Source organism: Anopheles moucheti, chromosome 2 (assembly GCF_943734755.1).
Source record: "Anopheles moucheti chromosome 2, idAnoMoucSN_F20_07, whole genome shotgun sequence".
In the NCBI taxonomy this organism is placed as follows: Eukaryota; Metazoa; Arthropoda; class Insecta; order Diptera; family Culicidae; genus Anopheles; species Anopheles moucheti.
This window is the reverse complement of record NC_069140.1, coordinates 2,398,563-2,415,647: the sequence shown is the minus strand read 5'-3', so window position 1 is coordinate 2,415,647 and position 17,085 is coordinate 2,398,563. Positions and strand designations below refer to the sequence as shown.

Here is a 17,085-nt window from a genome sequence, read left to right as displayed (position 1 = left end):
TGCTACAGATTGCACGCACACAGTCGCAGCGACAGCCGAGTAGGCAAAGGAAAACAAAAACAAATCTCATTTCGATGTTTTTTCTTCAACAGCTTCAACCGCAGAGCTGAAGAAACACAAAGAAAAGTCAAGACGCGCGATGTCGCTATTATCGCATCAATTACACACATTTTCCGCTTGCGTCCTTTTCGTGATTTGTGCGTGATGCTTGTGTTGTCACTTGGTTAGACGGGGTAAAAGATGAAGAGATAGTGAGAGAGTGATGTAGTGCGGTGTGACTGATGGGGAAAATGCATCCGCGTAATCATTGTGCAAGTTGCATTTGTGTACCAGCTTATTAGAGCAAGGAACGGGGAACGAAGATACGATGCGGTACGGTGCGAGAAAATAGAATCCCTTCGGGCAAACCGCGGTCTGTCACGGTAGAGACGAACGCTAAGAAAGCACACACGAAGCGCACGGCACAGTGATCATTCTGGTTCCGTCTTCGGCAGTGGCAAGGCATACATTTATCCAGTAGCTATAGTGCAGCTGAGCGAAGTGAACCGGACGGAGGGACGTAATAGTACGACGTCTGGTTTAGTAGACATCTGTAACAATACGCCCGCGGACACAGTGGTGTGAACGAAAGGTGGCCAGTGTTTTGCAGTTGTAGTACTGGAGACGAAAACAAACGCAAGGAAGTGGTGATTGGAGATTTCTGCATACAAACGTCGATTTTCTTACAGCAGCACAAGAGTTCCTACTATAATCAAAATAGCGTTCGTGTCTTTTCCCTTATTGTGGGTTTAAGAACCAGTACAGTACAAAATCGGTTAGCCAAGTTGGAAGAAGTTAGCATCGAGAATCCTTGTTCTACCTCCCAGCAGATTCAACACAGAAACGCAAGATGAGCAACGAAATATCGTGCAAGGGAAGCCCAACTTCTAGCGCTAGTGTCCGCGCGAGCCTCGTGACGGACGAGAGCCACTTCAGTCTGGCGAGCCTAAACTCGTCCGTAAGCCAGGATGAGTTCTTCCGGTGTCGCGATCACTCCGATCTGGTGCTGAAACGAATGCAAGGTACGGTACCTAATTCCCGCTTTTGCGGAAAACCTGTGCCCACCTGTACCATTCCCCCTTTTGCCGCTTACCCTGCTCCCGCTTTCAGGTCAACGGACGACGATCGGACACACAGAGTCACCGTCTCGATCGGCGCACAGGTTCAAGGTCTCTTCACAGTCGCGCTCAGCGCGGTTGGTGGAATTGGTTTTCGATCGCTGCAAAAGAATCAAGTTTCTCACAGCCATAACCATATCGGGAGATGTGTGTTTCTTATGCTTGTTTCGAAACAAGGAAGTCTATATCGCGCTTGGTTGAGCGCAATTGCGTTGAATCACCGTCCGGGCATGTGTTGTATGCTGGATTAGTTAGGATGGCCATAGAAACGCATATTGTTTCCAACGGGGACACGTTTTTTTAGGGGACCATGTCTGATAAGGGATGTTATGTATCAGTTGGACGATGTTCATCGAACCGAATCGCGGGGTTTCGATTCAGGCGGCCATATAAAATGTATGACATAATTACACTTTTATATAAGTGCTTTTGGGAGTTTCTTTGTTGGGACGGTTATTTTTTCATGCAATTGCTTAAAGAAATAATATTTGTCTTACATACTTCATATCAAGCGTAATCATTTCATATATCAAAAGAGAGTCGTTTCAATCCAGGTTCTTGGTTTAGTCTCATTAACAAGGTCCTGGAAATAATTAACGTTAACAAGGAACGCATTAAGAACCATCATAAATCTGGTTGAAGTAGTTGCCCGAATCCAATTATCCAAAACCCACACACAAAGCGTTGGCTCTTTGTATCCATTATTTGAGTGGAACATGTCTAGAAAAGGGCCCCCGAACAGAGACAAAGAGAAATGGAACCGAAAACCTTCCGGAGGGTTTCTGAACCTTAGTAGGGAGTTGCAGTAGTACCAACTACCGGATGTCTCCGTTCAGGGAAGGGTGGCATAAACATGTTCCTCTCTCGGCAAAGAATGATGAACGGCGGATAGATTTTCTCGGAAACGTAAACCATTCTCGAAGGAGCGCTAACCTCATCGAAAACGCTTCTCAAAAGTCACAAAGTCGTAGGGCTAACCCGACCATATGTTGGTGGGGCACACGCACTTGTCTGCCTGAATGCTGCACTACCGGGAACGAACGGGAAATTCTAATTACTAATTATACCACGTTGTCCTCGGCTCTCGGCACGGTTCTCGTGTGCTGTGCATGTGATGTCGTCTAGGGCCGTGTCATTCCCATCCATTTCTGACTTTCGCTTGTCTTCGCTTGATGCGCAATGTTCTTTCTTCCGCCGATTTATTAATCCGCTTCTGGTGCTGATCTATTTACAGACTACCTCCAGAGTGAGAAGCTTTGTGATGTGGTGCTGATCGCTGGCGTCGACGGTCGACGGTAAGTGTGTTGGACCGCAGTCTTGCAGATGGTATTTACTTCCAAAACGGTTTCCCCCAGTTCCGGCATTGATCGAGCATCGAAAAAAACGAAATGAAACAACAAACAACAAATCTTAACCTTTCCCAACCGCGGACACCCGGTGAAGAAGGTTTCTGTTTATAAACATTCGTCGTCGGGCGTTTGATCCATCTGCGAAAAGGGGGCACAAAAGTTGCAACAGTTTTCCGTACACAAATGCACGCTCGTTCGCATCGCAGACGAGAGACGATGGATGGGCAACGCTTTGTCTCGTGAAATGCACGCGCAAAATGTAAACGTGTTCGCCATCGTTCGTCTCTTGCCAACGATCGGACGAGAAAACGAGCTAAATTAAATTAATTTACTACGATGGTCGTCGGAGCGACGGGCACGGGAATCTTCGCTCGAAGCGCAGAGCAAATCGTATCGGCCGCGCTCGTTCACGTCCTAAGGGACGATTCTCGTCTATTAGCGTGCACTTGACCTCTCCTGCCGGTGGTGGTGATGCATTTTTCTTTTGCTTAACGACCATGTTTGATGTAAAGAATACGAGTTCATTCATAGCAATTTGATTAGGTGCCATCGCGCGAACATTGTCGCATTGTTGTATTGCTTTTTAAATCGTCAGCCACTGCAACCGTTAGGTGAAGTATTGCACCAGGTGATGCTGTATGTAGATGATTTATTCGGTTTCTGCTAGTAATCGTATCACATTATCTTGTTCTGAGCTTTCCGATCTTCATGTTTTACCTCGGCATATGCACTTCGGTGTCGTTCGGTCTAAACAAAATTGTCAAGGATGGTAGTTGATAAATTATCCACTGTCTTTGTCTGTTGACTTCAACCATTATAATATCCAAGGCTTCTATTACATTACACTTATTGTTCAATATCAACCTTTTGGCGTCTGCTTGAGTAGATTCTGGAGGGTCGTCAGGATCTTCAACGAGCAGCAAAATCATCTCTGAACTAATGATTTTAACACGACTAAATTCTACTTTTAACTTTCCATCCCCCAGAATACCAGCCCATCGTCTGGTGCTCTCAGCTTCATCTGCGTACTTCAGCGCTATGTTCACCGGGCAGCTGCGCGAAAGCCAGCAGGAAGAAATCACCCTGCAGGAAGTGTCCGGAGACGCGCTGAACTCACTCATCCAGTACTGCTACACCGGTGCGATCGAAATCCGGGAGGATACGGTTGAAACGTTGCTGGCCACGGCGTGCCTTTTGCAGCTCAGTACGATCGTCGGTGCGTGCTGCAACTTTCTCGCTCGTCAATTACACCCGTCCAACTGTCTGGGGTTTTCGCTCTTTGCCGAACAGCAAGGCTGCACCGCTCTGCTCAAGTTGGCCACCGCGTACACCTGTCAGCACTTCCAGCAGGTATGGAAGAATCAGGAATTCTTCATGCTCGACGCTTCCCAGCTGGCAAATCTGCTGCGTAGTGACGATCTGAATGTTCCGAACGAGCAGGAGGTATTTCATGCCCTAATGGCATGGATACAGTACGACGCCGAGGGCCGCAAGCGTCACATTCCGGAATTGTTGGCACTGATAAAGCTGCCATTGCTGCAACCTTCGGTGAGATATTTCACCATCGATTAGTTAAATCACGGTTCCCTCACGTTTCTTTCTTCTATTTATCCCACATGACCCTTTCATTGCCCGCAGTTCATAGTGGATCACGTGGAAGCTCTCTGTGGTGGAGCGAACGAGTGTCAACAGCTCGTGATGGAAGCGTTCAAGTGGCATCTCATTCCCGGGCGGCGGTCACTAATCGCCACATCTCGCACCCGGCCGCGAAAGTCAACCATGGGTCGTCTGTTGGCGGTCGGCGGCATGGATGGTCACAAGGGCGCGATCAGTATCGAGAGTTACGATCCGCGGCTGGATAAGTGGACGCTGCTGAAGAATATGCCAACGCGCCGTCTACAGTTCGGGGTAGCCGTACTGGACGATAAACTGATCATTGTCGGTGGTCGGGATGGTTTGAAGACGTTGAACACGGTCGATAGTTTCGATTTGAACACGATGTGTTGGAGTACGTTGGTGCCGCCGATGGGTACTCCCCGGCACGGACTCGGGGTAGCCTTCCTGGAGGGTCCACTGTACGCGGTCGGTGGCCACGATGGATGGAGCTATCTGAACACGGTCGAACGCTGGGATCCGTCGGCACGCACCTGGAGCTACGTCGCGCCTATGTCTGCCATGCGATCGACAGCTGGTGTGGCTGTCCTCGGTGGACGCTTGTACGTGATTGGTGGTCGTGATGGTAGCGTGTGTCATCGGACGATCGAGTGTTACGATCCGCACACCAACAAGTGGACACTGCGTTCACCGATGAACCAACGGCGCGGTTGTGTAGGCGTTGGAGTTCTGAACGGGTTCTTGTACGCGCTTGGTGGTCACGACTGTCCGCCAAGCAATCCGGCCGTATGCCGAACGGACACTGTCGAACGTTACGATCCGACAACCGATACTTGGACATTGGTAAGTGGCTTTCGTCGATACGAAGACATTTATAAACAATCACTGAAATGAATCGATTTGCTTTCGTAGATTGCATCGCTTAGCGTGGGCAGAGATGCGATCGGTGTGAGTGTGCTAGGCGATTTTCTGGTCGCACTCGGCGGGTACGATGGCATCCAGTATCTGAAAATCGTCGAGCAGTACGATGCAGAAACGAACGAGTGGACATCGATCGCACCGGTCAACTACAGCCGGGCCGGTGCATGTGTCGTTGCGATTCCGAACAGCTTCTCAAATGCGGCATCCACAACCGGTGGCGTTGGGCTTCCGTCGACCAGTGCGAATCCTTCCTCACCGAACAACGCCATCGCTTCGTCTTCTTCGTCTTCTGCAGTGAATGTTCCGGTTGCCAACAGTAGCACCACGGTTTAGTACCATCCTTAATATTCCAGATATATCCCCATCCCAGTTTATCTCACCAGTGTGTTGCTTTATATCCAGAGTTCTAGCGCTTTTATGCCCGCATAGTTCCTTCGAGCGATGAGGCTAACATTCCGTTTAATCTCGCCCACTTCAATCGTTCATACTGCCGTGTGTACGTGTGTGTAATGCTGCCCTTTATTCCAAGTGTCCGATCCCAAACCCCCCGCTAATTGCATTCCGTTCGAAACGAAACATTCCGCTTAAGAGTATGTTTTGCATGAGCAAGTGTTATGTTTTTGTGTGTGGTTTTAGTATGCTGTTTTGCTATCCATTGCAAATTAATGTGTGATTTATGGACAAATTGATTCCACAGTATGTTTCCGATCATGTGCAAATGTGAACGATAATTTGAGTTTCTATGTTTTTTTTTCGTTTCGTTTTGTTTCATTCCATTTCGTTTCTGTTTTTTTTTTCTTATGAACCATTTCTTCCATTGACATAATTCGAATTTTATGCCGCAAAAAACATGTGGGATCATCGACACCGAAACACACGACTCACATCATTATATCAGGGATGGCGCGGAAGTACCAGTGCCAGCAATTATTATTATCGCAGACATTTCCGCATTTGTGATTACTACGTGTAGAAAAGATAGAGAGTGTAATGTGGTCAAAAAGGCAATCGAAAGTTTAGTAAGAAAGATTTCATATGTACTCGAAGGAGAAGGATTTGGAGATCAGTCAGGATATATGTTGAAGGAATATGAAAGAGATTTGTTGGTAAGAAATTTAAAGGGAAACAGAACATGAGATAGTTTACTTTTCATTCGCAACGTCGGATTAACTGTGATTTTAGTTTTGATGGAATGTGTTTTCTCGCCTAACGAGCCATCGTCTGGCCAACTGTAGAAAGGAAACACGAAAGTGTACAGATGATACTGCTCCTATACACCCACGCACACACACAACCTGAAGAAGCCTTTAGCACAGAACCTGTTTTGCCGTTGCGATCCAGGATGCGATTATGGATGCCAAAGAAAGATGACGTGATTCGATTAGCCGAACCTGCCCACAGTGAGAGATTTAGTGTTTGCATACTATTACTACGAATACTACTAAAGCTGCTGCTACTACACATTGCTTCCACCGTGCTACATCGCAAGCAACACCAGCCGCAGACAGCGGATGATTTCCGCGGATGGCTAGTCTGGTATTCTTCTCGATGTTGGAGGTTTTCCGTTTTTGATATGGTAGGATGGATATATCTTTTTGAAATTGTATTTTTCCTTTCTCTATAACAGAATCAAAAACATGAAGTTAGTGTGTAAACATAAGCAACAGATGGAATTATAAATAAACAGACACTTTCACAGTGTGTATAATTTTGTGACGAAAATAAATGAGTTTTCGCGTGTTTTGAGAAACTAAAATTTAGTTTCTCACAGCTTCATTATCCATAACAGCAAAAAAGGGGAAATATTAACGTCATTTACAGTGAAATTTGGGATACTCGAAACTACGAATTAAGATAGAGATCTAATCATATAAATCTATATATATATATTTCTGTATAACAATTTGTTCTTCATGCTTTTGCTGTGTTGTCCTGGAAAATTTCAGTCAACCACACCGCATCCTTTCCCTTCGTTACACGCAGGCACGGCCGGGAATACCGGATGTTTTTCGGATGAAGGGGATCGATGTACATTTTTGTGTGCGCGCTTGCTTAAACGTGAATTCTTCCTTGTCGTTACTAACCTTCTACTTCCATTCGCATCTTCAACATACACGTTCTTTTTCAGGTCGCTTTGTCTATAACTGAGTGTCTAGTTTGCTTATTGGTTTTACCCTTTTCGCACCCTTCGGTATCTGCTGTGAAATGATGAAGAATACATGAAAAATTGTGTCGAGTCTTTGGATTTTTAAAACAAAACAATAGGAAAACATTATCTCATTCACATTCGTAGGATCCGGAAACAAATAGTCGAAAGATTGGTACAGCTAGTTAATTATGCGAACTGTGTTATCTATCTCTGTCTCTATCTCGCTGTCTCTCTGTCAATAAAATTCAATAAAACAACATTGCAACGTAAACTTAACTAACAAACCATAACCTATCGCAAAACTTACGCGCTGCTGCTACTGCTTGTGTGTCACATACTATCTACTACAACAACTTCCTTTAAGGAATTCGTTTTGTTGCTCGAAAGCGAACGCGACGCGTGACGAATATAAGCACATTTGAAACAATCCATTAAAAGTCAATAAGATAATCGTACAACAATGAAGTAGACGCCCACTGCGTCGCTTCCCCAAAAGCATAACGAACCGCGATGGGTCGACGAAATGGGCGTTGCTTGCCTTTTGTAGGACTTTTCCACCGTTTCGGCAAGAAATGCATTTACATGGGATGTGAAGAATACCATTCTTTGCCTGCCCTCTATTGGCAGGCCTTTGCATCGCACTTTCTTAACATTGAACATTGCAGTACCCGCATTTCGTTTGATGCCAGACATCACCAATATCCATTCCTACGCAATCTAGCACGAAATCTCACCGCTCATCATCATGTTGATCTTTAGGTGATTTTTAAGTAAGGGGTATTGTAAGTAAAATAGCCGAACGAATCACGGCAGAAATTGGTACGCTACTACTAACATTGCTTGGTAAGATGCTTCTTGATGGCAGCCGGAATGTTGTCCGTCGTTTTGGAGTTGATGTTGTTGCCAAGCAGTTCCGGGCATGCCAGCACACCGTCTTGGATGTCCTTCGCCTTTCGCAGCAAATCGTAACAATTGCCCTCGCTAATGACGGAATCATTTCTGTGAAATAGAACGAAAAAAAAGGATTATAATGACACCAACGATTTGTTATGGAATTTTCTCGTGGGCTTACTTGTATTCGGGATGCGACACTACTTGCTGCCGGATCCAGCTTGCAGTCGTCATCAGTTCACCGGATGCCCGTTTCTGTATCAGCTTTAGATACTGCTGAATCGTACAGTGCGTATCGGCATCCACATCCATCGAACCGAGATAACTATTGATGAGCGGCACCAATCCCGGGAATGTTCCCTTTCCATTAATAATCTGATCAATCGTCATTAGTTCGTACTCATCCGTAGCCGAATCGGGTTTTGCCGGTTCATCGGTCGTACCATTTTGTTGCGGTGCCTGTCCCGCGGGGAGTGGCTCACCCGCCGCAACGCTACCTTGTCCCGCCCGCGGAATGGCGGTAATGTTTTTCTTGAACCAAAACCGCTCGGTCAGAACTGCGCCACGCTTTTGTGAGTTTTGCATATTTTCATCCACCTTACTGATGGGGATCAGGAAATCGAGCTGATACGAAAGGATGACGCGCGTCAGCAACACAACGAAGCACACGATCGCGGCATTCTCAAAATCGGTCAGCTGCGCCTCACAGGGCCGGAATTCGACACGCCAGCCGATCGATGAATTGGGTGGCGGTGGTTTGAATCGCATCGTTTGCCAGTTGGTCGACTGAATGTTTTCGAAGTGATCCGTGTCCTCGCGATCGTTCTGGTGCACTTTTTCGCTGAACAGCGACACCGAATCGCGTATGAATAGATGGGCGATGTGTTGCGCCAGCAGATGATCGATATCGCCCTCGCGAAGCCGTTTGTAGAGCGTTTCATCCAGCACCAAAGGCACGTCGTTGTATCTGCAACCAGGATAAGATTATAAAAAGAAAACAAGAGCATTACAATTAGAATAGAGTGTTACAAACAAGTAATTTTGATTCCATGTTAAAACAAACGTACTTTTCACCAGCCGGTGATAGGTAAGAATCGATTGAATCGTAGCGCGATTTATAAATGCGGAACCGATCGTTCTTTAGCGGCAGCTCGCCACGTTCCTCACGCGTGCGACAGTCGACCGAGGCCGAAATCACGTTCCATCGACAATCCACATCGGTCAAGAACCCTCGATAGGCCGGACTAGCCGCCGTAAGCGCTAGCATTATAGGACACATCGGTGTCAGCTGATCGTACAGCGTGCGGGCTTCGCTGATGTTACACGCCTGGAACGTAAGCTGCAGACAGCAACAACCCATACCGAAACCCATCGCGTCCATATGCACGAAGTTGGGATGGGACGGTATGCTTCCCTCGACCGGCACTTTCGTGTCGCGATCGGGATAGATCGGCAAATTGATGGACACCTTCTCGCCGCGTCGTTGGCGTATATTGCGAGTGAGCGTTTTAAAACGTGGATGGCCCGGAAAGATGGCTTCGTCCGGGAAAAAGTTCGATCGCGCGGCACAGGATTCATCGTCCGGAGTGGGCACAGCGAATGGGAACGTGAATGCCGGAGACCCCAACCGGGGAAAACTTGTTATCGACATTACGACTTCGTTTTCCGGCAGCAGGGAAGCTACCTCCATACGGCGGTAGCGCATGTTCGCTTCGACCACGTTAAAATGAGCCAGTAAACCTCCGTACGGTTTGCCGGGCGTACCCTCGATCATGTACGCCCCATACTCCGGACGCCACAACGATTTCACACCTAAAAATAAACGGAAATTTTAGTGTCTTTTTTCACATTTATATTATTATCAAAACCCTTCGAGAAGGACAATCACATTCCAGCGAAAACATTGTCTCACGATAGCGAAGTAACATAATACACACCGTATTACATTTCAAAACAACCGTCTACCGACTAGACCCGACCGTAGTGTAAAGTGGTACACAAGAGCTCTATCATTCGTATCGTCTCGGTGTAAACACAGGGGCAAGGCACGTTTTGAACGTGATAGCAACCAAATCACGTGTTCCGTATCTTTCCTAATACATCATTGTTATTTCGCTTCGTGTGCGTCTGTTTGCAACCTTGGTGATGGACTGATCGATTCAACGATTTATGAATCGATCATTATTTGCCGAATGTTGCTCACTCCCTTCCCGCTTACCTTGCGGATCGGCCGCTTCCTTTTCGTTCAGTTTAGCCAGAATTTCTTGCGCGCGCAACGACACCTGCACCGCACGCTGCTTATCATCGAAGCGGACGATTATGTACTCCACCTCGTCACCCCATTTCAGCACGTCTCCTTGGCGGTCTTTAAGACGCGCGAACAGATTGATAAACTGCTCGATACCGTGCTCGCGAACGTGTTGCGCCAGCGCCTTGGTTTCATCCCACGTTAAAGGACTTCCTTCGCTTAACAAACCCATCCTTGCAGTGCTCTGGGGACGCGGTGGGAGTTCGAGTTCGTTTAGTTCGATTCAAACCGATCACTGCAGTGTTGACAGTGGAAAAGCACAGTGAATATCGGGAACTCTTCTGTTATCTGAAATCGAAGAAACGAAAGAAATAAATACTAGAGTTTAGATACAATGTTTAACATCTTGACATAAAAGTTCACGTAACGATCTTATATCGAGACTGTAAGCTTTCACGCTACTATTTTGATATTTTCTCTTCGGTCAGGTTCGGTTCGTATGAACAACTAGTCTTTTGTTTGTTCTACAAATAATGATCTAGTGAAGGCCAGAACAATTCACGTCCCATTCACTAGAGTGTTCCCATTACGATTGATCGTACAGTTAAACGTAGACCTGCTTCAGCCTGTGGCGTCCAAGTTCAAATGGAGTTGTGTAGTGCAACCATACTGAAAACCGGTGGCTGAACGGTGCGCACCGGGTGGTTTGCGATGCAAAGCAGGCGGAGTGGTAAATCGTGACAAGACACATTTTTCAAACAGCTCTCCGTACCATTACCAGCTCCGAAGATAGAGATGGATTGCTTGGCATTCTGCCTAAACCGCGCGTCACCCACTGCTTCTCAGCTAAGTGAGCAGCATTTGCTGATGATGCGGTTAACGCTTAGCGCCACTTAAACGTTTCGTGAGAGGGTAAATCGGTGTACTCGGTGAAGCAACAACACACTATCACTCGTCGAGGATTAACATGATACAAATCAAATCCATACACGCTGCGAGTCCGAATCGACCAGACAGATAAGTCTGATACGATTTACAATGATGATGGAGCGTAAAAAGAGTGCTTTTCCCTGTCCTGAAGGCTCTGAACATTACGCAACACACAAACGTACAAGAAAAAACGAAACTCCAAAAGCAATTTATGAACCCGCAAAGTGAAATCGCGCGCCCATTTCTCGCCATTTACAACCTGTGGATTGTGGTACGAAACAACGATGCACCCCAAAAAGGCGAACGCGAACAACGCACAGAAGGTCACGATCAATAAACTAGTAATGCCGGTCGTCCGTAGTACAGTTCGCACCCTTTGCATTCTTCACCACCAACTACTTGGATTGGTGAGCACCACCGACCCCAAGAACATGCATTTGTTTTCGCTTTCCATATACCGGCTGTTACCATCGCAACCCTTTGGCGGTGTGTAACGATTAGAGGAATCGCAAAAAGTAGATGCTTTTACGGTCTCATCGTACTAATCGGGATCACTGCAGAAAAAAGAAGCTGTAACACACTAAATAGCCACTCGGTACCATGATGATTTCGGCCCGTCTTTCGATTTCACTACATTGCACAACTGATACGTGTGTTTCCTGGGTTTTATTTTTGTTTTCCTGAAACACTGCTCGCATCCCCACGATGGCGTAATTTACACAACTACGAAAGAAAGCCAACCCACAACAAAAAGAAGCACCAAAATACTTGACGCACTCGTGGCCTGGGAGCTGTTCCTGCGGGAACGTAGAACAAATCGGACCAGATAACCAAAATGACGCCAGAGACACCAGCTGCGTCTGTGTTCCGTTTGCAGCGGCTTTACACGTTTGCACGGCCGAATAATGCACGGACCACGCTTCCGACCGGGACGACGGTTTACTAAATACTAGCGCGGTTTCTCTTCGCGCTGCTAGAGCTGTTAACCTTTGCGGGGTTGCCGCTACTGCTATTTGCCGCGTTTCACTTGGCCAAAGGTTGATGATGATGCACGATGACGGTGATGACGATGGATGGAAGTAATCAGCTACGTAATGCGGTTTCAATGTGTGTCCGCGAGCAAGAACCGCCGGGGGTCGCGTTATACGAGTGAACCAATGCGAGCGAACGATGACGATTCAGATATGCTTGATATAACGCGTGCTTAGGGTGTTGGGGTTGATGCGTTTTCACACGGCCCTAGATTGCACAGCGAAGGTGGTAGTTTTTAATTCGCTCGAGCATACGACATCGATATTTGTCGGATTGTCGATTAATCAGAATCGGTGGACCGGTGTTATAAATTTGTGCTTACAGAGCTTGTTTCTGTTTTTTGTTGACTATAAACCAGAGTGTGCCTTGAACAGAGGAGGTATTTCGCAAGCCTTTTTTGGAGAGAACTTGTTCTTTTCATTATTTTAAACAATTTTTCTTTAAATGATAATGCTAGCTCGGATTGGATTTACGCAACCTTACGTCACCACCTGTGCCTGAGCGGAGATACACATTATGCACTTGAAGATAGAAAAAGAGGAAGCGTCCGATCGTTTCAGGATGTTCTGGAACATGCAGATCGTTATCTGGCGACCGGGCTCCCAATTCAATCTTGCAAGTCATTGGCGTCTTATTGTAGCAACGTTGGTAGTGAAATCATGCTCAACGTGATGTCATTGTTAGTTTCATTCCAAATACTGATGCAACGGTTCCGATAACGAGATGAAATCTATCGGAGAACTGGAAAGTAATGGCAAACCACAGTCAAATAAACGTTACAGTTTCTTCCCTCGAACATATACTACAAATTCCGATTCACAGCACTTGGGTTCTATCTCAAAGGAATTCTGACCAACCCGGCACTTCCAGAACGTGGCTGGAAAACGCATTTGAGCAACTCATGGTATTATTCTGCTAACGCACTAGAATACGACACTGAAAACTCTTGCACCATACCGTCTTAAATTTTCTCCACGGTTGATAAATTTCCAAGAAATACTCGTAATTTTTCAGCTGGAACACACGAGCGAACTATTTACATTTATGCTCCGTTTGTTTTTTTCTTTTTACTTGACATTCAATCGCTGTCACAGCTTGGGCGCGTTGATTTTGACAGCTTCGGCTCAGGACTCTGCCCACAGTGGTCGGTCATCTCGTTGTAAAGTGTGTTGAACTTATAAAAATTAGGAAAAGAACATTCTGTAAAGCAGTTTTAGTATTTTTGAAGCTTTTCACATTTTCGACGTGCTGGTTTTGCCACTCGATTGATGACAAACGATCCACATCAATTTTTTATTTTGTGAAAATTTCAGGAAACACTCTGGCAGCACTGTTCGAAAAGCGGGAAACGATCGATACCTCGTGTATCTCTGCACAACTCGTGGTTACAAGCATTTACAGCATTTTCAATACTGGAAGCAGAAATAATACCACAATGGAGATTATTGTTTTGAAATCATATCATGCTGGCTATTCCTACAAATTGTGAGGATGAGAATTCTGAACTTCAGCTCGTCGCGCAGATGAAATGCTAATTTCATTCTGTAACGTATCAGAGAATTTCACAATAACCTGTTTTTGGCTTTGATGTCTTCATTAGGAAGAACGCAAATAAACACAAAGCACAAAGAAAACTAGCAGATCAACAATTTTGTGGTAGCGGAACTCTTGCGAGCCTGCCGAACACGTACCATCATAACTAGGCTTCAGTGTCATAGCGGCCTTCGGATTGATACCGTAACGTGAATCTTCGCAGCCGAGATAAAAAAGGAATTATTTGCAAGATGCAATTTAAACCATCCCATTCGATGCTTCTGCGGTTGTTACTGGTCCTAGTCAATGTGCTTGCCCTGGTCAGTGCCGGAATTCCCCATCGAGTGCGTCGTGGTACGTAGGATTCATTTGCTAATGCGTATCACATTTGCGTATTCCGCAAATGTCTTTGACCAAGAGTTCAATTGCATGGAGTTTGCGGAATGCAGCAATATTTGTTTATTTATTTATTTTCCAATATGAAGGCTTTCGCCGTATTATCAACACCGATTGTGTTGAGTATTGAACAAATCGTACAAAGCATTTCCTGCTTTTCTATTCGGTTAAATGCGGCAATAATCATTACACATTTTTTCACTTCAATCCTTTTGTACTTTTAGCAAACGAAGTCCAAACAAATCAAGCACGTGAGCTACCTCCCACGTTCAGTGTCGTTCAGCCTGAAGTCTTTTTCGTATCTTATGGCAGTGGCGTATCAAATACCAATGGCGAGGTCAAAATAATACCGCAAACGTTCCGTCATCAACAAGTTGTGTAACCAGTCGGTTCCTGCATCCGCCAAGAATCCAGAATCCTTTTCGTTTACGTTTTGACGATAATGCAATAAAAGGAAAGGACGGAAATTCTAACTGATATCATGTTTATGGTGCTGCATTGAGCATAGATTGTAAAACTTCTCAGAATCGACACTGGTTGAAGCAATGTTTTCTAATGCTAAACAATCATCTTTATTGATATCAACTTAAGCGATTATTATCAATACCGGTTATTCTGACGTGGAGTTAAACGAAATCGCTCTCGATGTTACTGCATGCATGCATTGGTTTCAGCGTCCACAATCTGATGACTGTCAGACGAATTATCCTGCAGATTTGCAAATTCTTTTGACATTGATCAAACCAATTCGATCGCTTGATCGCGGGAGTGAATCCAACAAAATAGATACAGAAGCTTCAGGGCCAGGGCCATCGGCACTTCTTCCGTCTCCAGGTCGTCAACTAGCGAGGGAACCGGTTCCGCTAGCGATTCCTCTAGCGGGTAGACAAGTAGACAAGCTCGCCGGGTGAAAACAAGTTTCACCCGCCGATAGACGATCGGGAGCGATCGTACATCAAGCCAATCCGGTGCGTACACTTCGGAGGGTATTTCCAGCCAAGTTGCAACGCATCCAAATTGCGGCGGGTATTTCCATTTCCTCGACGCGATGAAGTGCGACGAAAGTACGACGGCGGCACGATAATGGGTGTTCCTATCAGCTGTTTTCATGCAGGTACGGTCAGAGATTGTCGACGGGTCTATATAAACATAGAACTTATTCCCGGGTAGTTAGTCAGTCAAGTTACTATCGTTCGATCAAGTAGTTCTGCGCTTTCTGGACACTCTCACCACAGTTCAGCGTGCGGTCAATATTTGTAAACATTCGAGCGCAGTGATCATGCATACACATTTTACGTTACTGCTCACCGTTTGTGCGCTAGTTGCACACGGTTACCCAACGGATCTGGGCCACCAACACGGTGGCAGTGGTAGCAGTAGTGGTAGCTCTGCCACCAGTAACTCACAGTCGGCAGGCTTCGGTGGCTTCCCGGCGTTGCCCGGATTCCAAGGAGGATTCGACCAGGGACAGGCCTCGCAGCCCCTTATGGCCGGAGCTGGTCACAATGCCGGTGGATGGAGTCCGGACGTATTTAACAAAGGATTCCCGTTCCCCCAGGCCGCGCACGGTAGCAGTTCGGGTAGCTCGTCGTTCTCCAGCTCCTTCTCATCGAGCCACGATGGAAAAGTGACCAGTTCGCAGTCCCAGGCACAGTCCGGTAGTCAGAGTTCCGGACACGGTGGTGCATCCAGCTCTGGCAGCTCGGCTGCATCGCAATCGTCCAGCAAGGGCGGTCACGGTCACCATGGAAGTGATAGTGGAAGCGCTGCTGGGGCACAATCAATTGCGCACGATCAGCATGGCCACCACGGATCTTCGTCCGGTGCTCATTCCCAGTCCATCAACCACAACGATCACGGTCACGATCACGGACACGGTGGAGTGGTTGGCAGTTCCTCTGGAGCTCAATCACAGTCGACTTCCGCCGATCAGGGACATCACGGTCAGCTAGCTTCGGGTAGTAATGCCGGCGCACAGTCCGTGTCGCAGTCGGTGCAGGATACACACCACGGTCACCATGGTTACGCACCGAGCGGATCCGCCAGCTCTGCCGGATCCCAATCACAGTCACAAGCGACTCACGCGAATCAGCACCATGGTGCGGGTGGCCAACACCATGGCTCCGGTGGACAGCATAAAGAGTATTATCAGGGACATAGCCACGACGGTGAGGGATTCGGAGTGCGCGTCAGCACGGACGAGACCCAGGATGGTTCGGTGAAGAAAACTGCCAGTGAAGCTTGGGTATGGAAGGACTAAATGAAACGCCATTGTTCGGATTGATAATTATATATTTATGGCCATTGTTACTGAAAATAAAACTAGATTAGTAAAAGAAACAATGTAAAAAACCTGTTATATTGTACACCGACCGATTGAGAGATAACTAAGCGAGGCAAAGAATACATTTGCGTTGTGTGATGAGTGGGATGCAATTGATGTTATTGGCGATCTTAAGCATCCTTTATGATCAAGCCTTCGACGGTCGATCGTAGCGAGTGCACATTAATTATTCTTTCCCAACAAAGATCTAATGAGCCTGATTGTATTGTTGCTGAATCTTTTGAGATGAGTCATTTATATGAATCCTTAGGGAGGTATCATTTAAATCAGAAATCGATTCTCAAAAGATTCATGACCCGAGGAAGGGAACCGTGGCGTAATGAATCTTACCGGATTCACGATTCTTTGAAATAGAGGTTCAGATTCATTCATTTAGTTCAAAGCTTCATTCAAACTCATGAATCTGAATCACATTCACCCAGCACTAGCTAGAACGCATCAACTTGTGATGAGTAGAAATGAGTGCATTCACCAGATGAAGTGATGTCTATATTTGTTTCCAGTTTTAAGCTGCCGTTAGG

General features: G+C 46.3%; 3 protein-coding genes across 8 annotated transcripts; 2 read left to right on the top strand and 1 right to left on the bottom strand.

Moving 5' to 3' along the window:
* The first annotated feature begins 171 nt into the window (after positions 1 to 171).
* LOC128304724 (kelch-like protein 5) lies at positions 172 to 6,740 on the top strand. 2 transcript variants are annotated; one of them, XM_053041950.1, is made up of 7 exons: positions 172 to 197; positions 870 to 1,061; positions 2,392 to 2,452; positions 3,493 to 4,054; positions 4,145 to 4,963; positions 5,033 to 5,368; positions 5,940 to 6,740. In XM_053041950.1, exons 2-7 carry the CDS (start codon positions 890 to 892, stop codon positions 6,012 to 6,014), a joined length of 2,025 nt encoding a protein of 674 aa, XP_052897910.1. In that variant the 5' UTR covers positions 172 to 197; positions 870 to 889; the 3' UTR covers positions 6,015 to 6,740. The 2 variants fall into 2 exon arrangements, with proteins under 2 accessions (XP_052897910.1, XP_052897902.1); XM_053041942.1 differs by lacking the exon at positions 172 to 197 and having other exon boundaries at positions 236 to 1,061.
* Positions 6,741 to 6,910: 170 nt separating this feature from the next.
* Positions 6,911 to 13,331, bottom strand: LOC128299936 (glutamate--cysteine ligase). Of its 5 annotated transcripts, none has more exons than XM_053036097.1 (5): positions 13,249 to 13,331; positions 10,300 to 10,677; positions 9,149 to 9,893; positions 8,263 to 9,048; positions 6,911 to 8,189 (listed from the first exon to the last, which is right to left on the bottom strand). In XM_053036097.1, exons 2-5 carry the CDS (start codon positions 10,559 to 10,561, stop codon positions 8,021 to 8,023), a joined length of 1,962 nt encoding a protein of 653 aa, XP_052892057.1. In that variant the 5' UTR covers positions 10,562 to 10,677; positions 13,249 to 13,331; the 3' UTR covers positions 6,911 to 8,020. The 5 variants fall into 5 exon arrangements, with proteins under 5 accessions (XP_052892057.1, XP_052892056.1, XP_052892061.1 ...); XM_053036096.1 differs by lacking the exon at positions 13,249 to 13,331 and adding an exon at positions 12,028 to 12,145; XM_053036101.1 differs by lacking the exon at positions 13,249 to 13,331 and adding an exon at positions 12,083 to 12,135.
* A 2,076-nt stretch (positions 13,332 to 15,407) lies between these two features.
* Positions 15,408 to 16,644, top strand: LOC128297565 (hornerin-like). Its single transcript, XM_053033235.1, has one exon. It carries the CDS (start codon positions 15,500 to 15,502, stop codon positions 16,478 to 16,480), a length of 981 nt encoding a protein of 326 aa, XP_052889195.1. The 5' UTR covers positions 15,408 to 15,499; the 3' UTR covers positions 16,481 to 16,644.
* Positions 16,645 to 17,085: the final 441 nt, after the last annotated feature.